General features: G+C 45.5%; 1 protein-coding gene across 1 annotated transcript; it reads left to right on the top strand.

Annotated features, from left to right (window-relative positions):
• The first annotated feature begins 476 nt into the window (after positions 1-476).
• Positions 477-884, top strand: LOC141505231 (endogenous retrovirus group K member 25 Pro protein-like). The gene has a single exon (XM_074210878.1). It carries the CDS (start codon positions 477-479, stop codon positions 882-884), a length of 408 nt encoding a protein of 135 aa, XP_074066979.1.
• The last annotated feature ends 682 nt before the right edge of the window (positions 885-1,566 follow it).

Genomic DNA, 1,566 nt, shown 5'->3' with positions numbered 1-1,566 from the left:
GCAGGTCAAAAGAAGGGCAATATACAGCCCACCTGCTATTCCTGTGGAAAAAGTGGACATATGGCAAAGTTCTGTAGATCTAAGAAAACATTGGTTCCGGGAAACGGGAGGAGGGGCCCTCCTCGTGGGGGCCCCGACACCAGAGCCTATCCTATCACAGTAGCCTCAGAGATGCCCATGGGGCCAGACCCGGAACCAAAAGGGTTGCAGGAGCGATATCAAAGGGAACTACAGTACGAGAGGATCTAGGTCAAACTATTCTAACAGTTGCCGAACAGGGAAAGGAAAAGGACTCATTAATAATCAACCCCTGGTGTACTGCCTCCATAGAAGTGGTCCCGGCCACATTTCCCCGACTGATAGTGGGTGCTACAGGATATTCTCCTGTACTTGTCCACACCCAACTACTGCCATCTGGTGATACTACTGTATACCTTACCAACCCACACTGCTACCCAGTAACCCTTCCCCCTGGCATGGCTATTGGCCGAGGAATATCTCTGCCATGGATTGAGAGTGAGAGTGTCCCACAAGTAAATTGGTGCACTGAAGTCCGATTACAACGGCCTATTATACAAATAAATATAGAAGGCAAATTAGTGTCAGGAATGATCGACACTGGAGCTGATATCTCTGTTATTGATTCAGCACAGTGGGACCCCTCTTGGCCACTTATGTCATCTATCACCCCTATTTTGGGGGTGGGAGGCCACCAAGGGGCTAAAAAAGCAGAACGTCATTTAAGATGGAGTTATGAAGGACAAAGTGGTTTTATCCGTCCCTTAAAGATTACGGGACTAGGCTCTGCCCTGTGGGGTAGAGATTTGTTACATCAGTTACAATTGTATCTTACCACCCCTGAACATTTGGCAACAAACTCCTAGGGGCTACTGTTATGGTGAGCTGCCCAAAGATTACTTGGAGGAGTGATAACCCTGTGTGGGTGGAACAGTGGCCCCTTTCTACGGAGAAGCTCACCGCATTGAAAGATATAGTTGAGGAATTATTGTTACAACACAGAATTGAGCCTACCACCAGCCCTTATAATTCTCCAGTATTTGTAATAAAAAAGAAAGCTGGCACCTGGAGAATGCTTATTGACTTACGGGCGGTGAATAAAAGAATGGTCCCTATGGGCCCGCTACAGACGGGTCTTCCTTCTCCTGCCTTTATACCTAGAGAATTTGTTATAAAGATAATAGATATTAAGGATTGTTTTTATAGCATTCCCCTTCACCCTGAGGATAGGGACAAATTTGCATTCTCGGTACCATCAAAAAATTTTCAAAGCCATCAATCAGGTATCAGTTTACTGTATTACCTCAGGGAATGGCCAATAGTCCTACTATGTGCCAAGCTTATGTTGCAGCTATTGTTCACCCCGCTGCGCAGTAAGTACCCAAAGGCCATCATAATCCATTATATGGATGATATTCTCATGGCTACTAAGCAAGCCACGGAGCTGGAAGAATTAACAAAAGAAATGCTCCTTTCCTTGAGTAAATATGGGCTTCAAGTGGCTCCTCATAAGATACAAGATACTAGCCCTTATCAATACCTTGGTCA

Source organism: Macrotis lagotis, chromosome 1 (assembly GCF_037893015.1).
Source record: "Macrotis lagotis isolate mMagLag1 chromosome 1, bilby.v1.9.chrom.fasta, whole genome shotgun sequence".
Taxonomy (NCBI): domain Eukaryota; kingdom Metazoa; phylum Chordata; class Mammalia; order Peramelemorphia; family Peramelidae; genus Macrotis; species Macrotis lagotis.
Note: the sequence above shows the minus strand (reverse complement) of the source record. Positions and strands in the feature narration are given on the sequence as shown.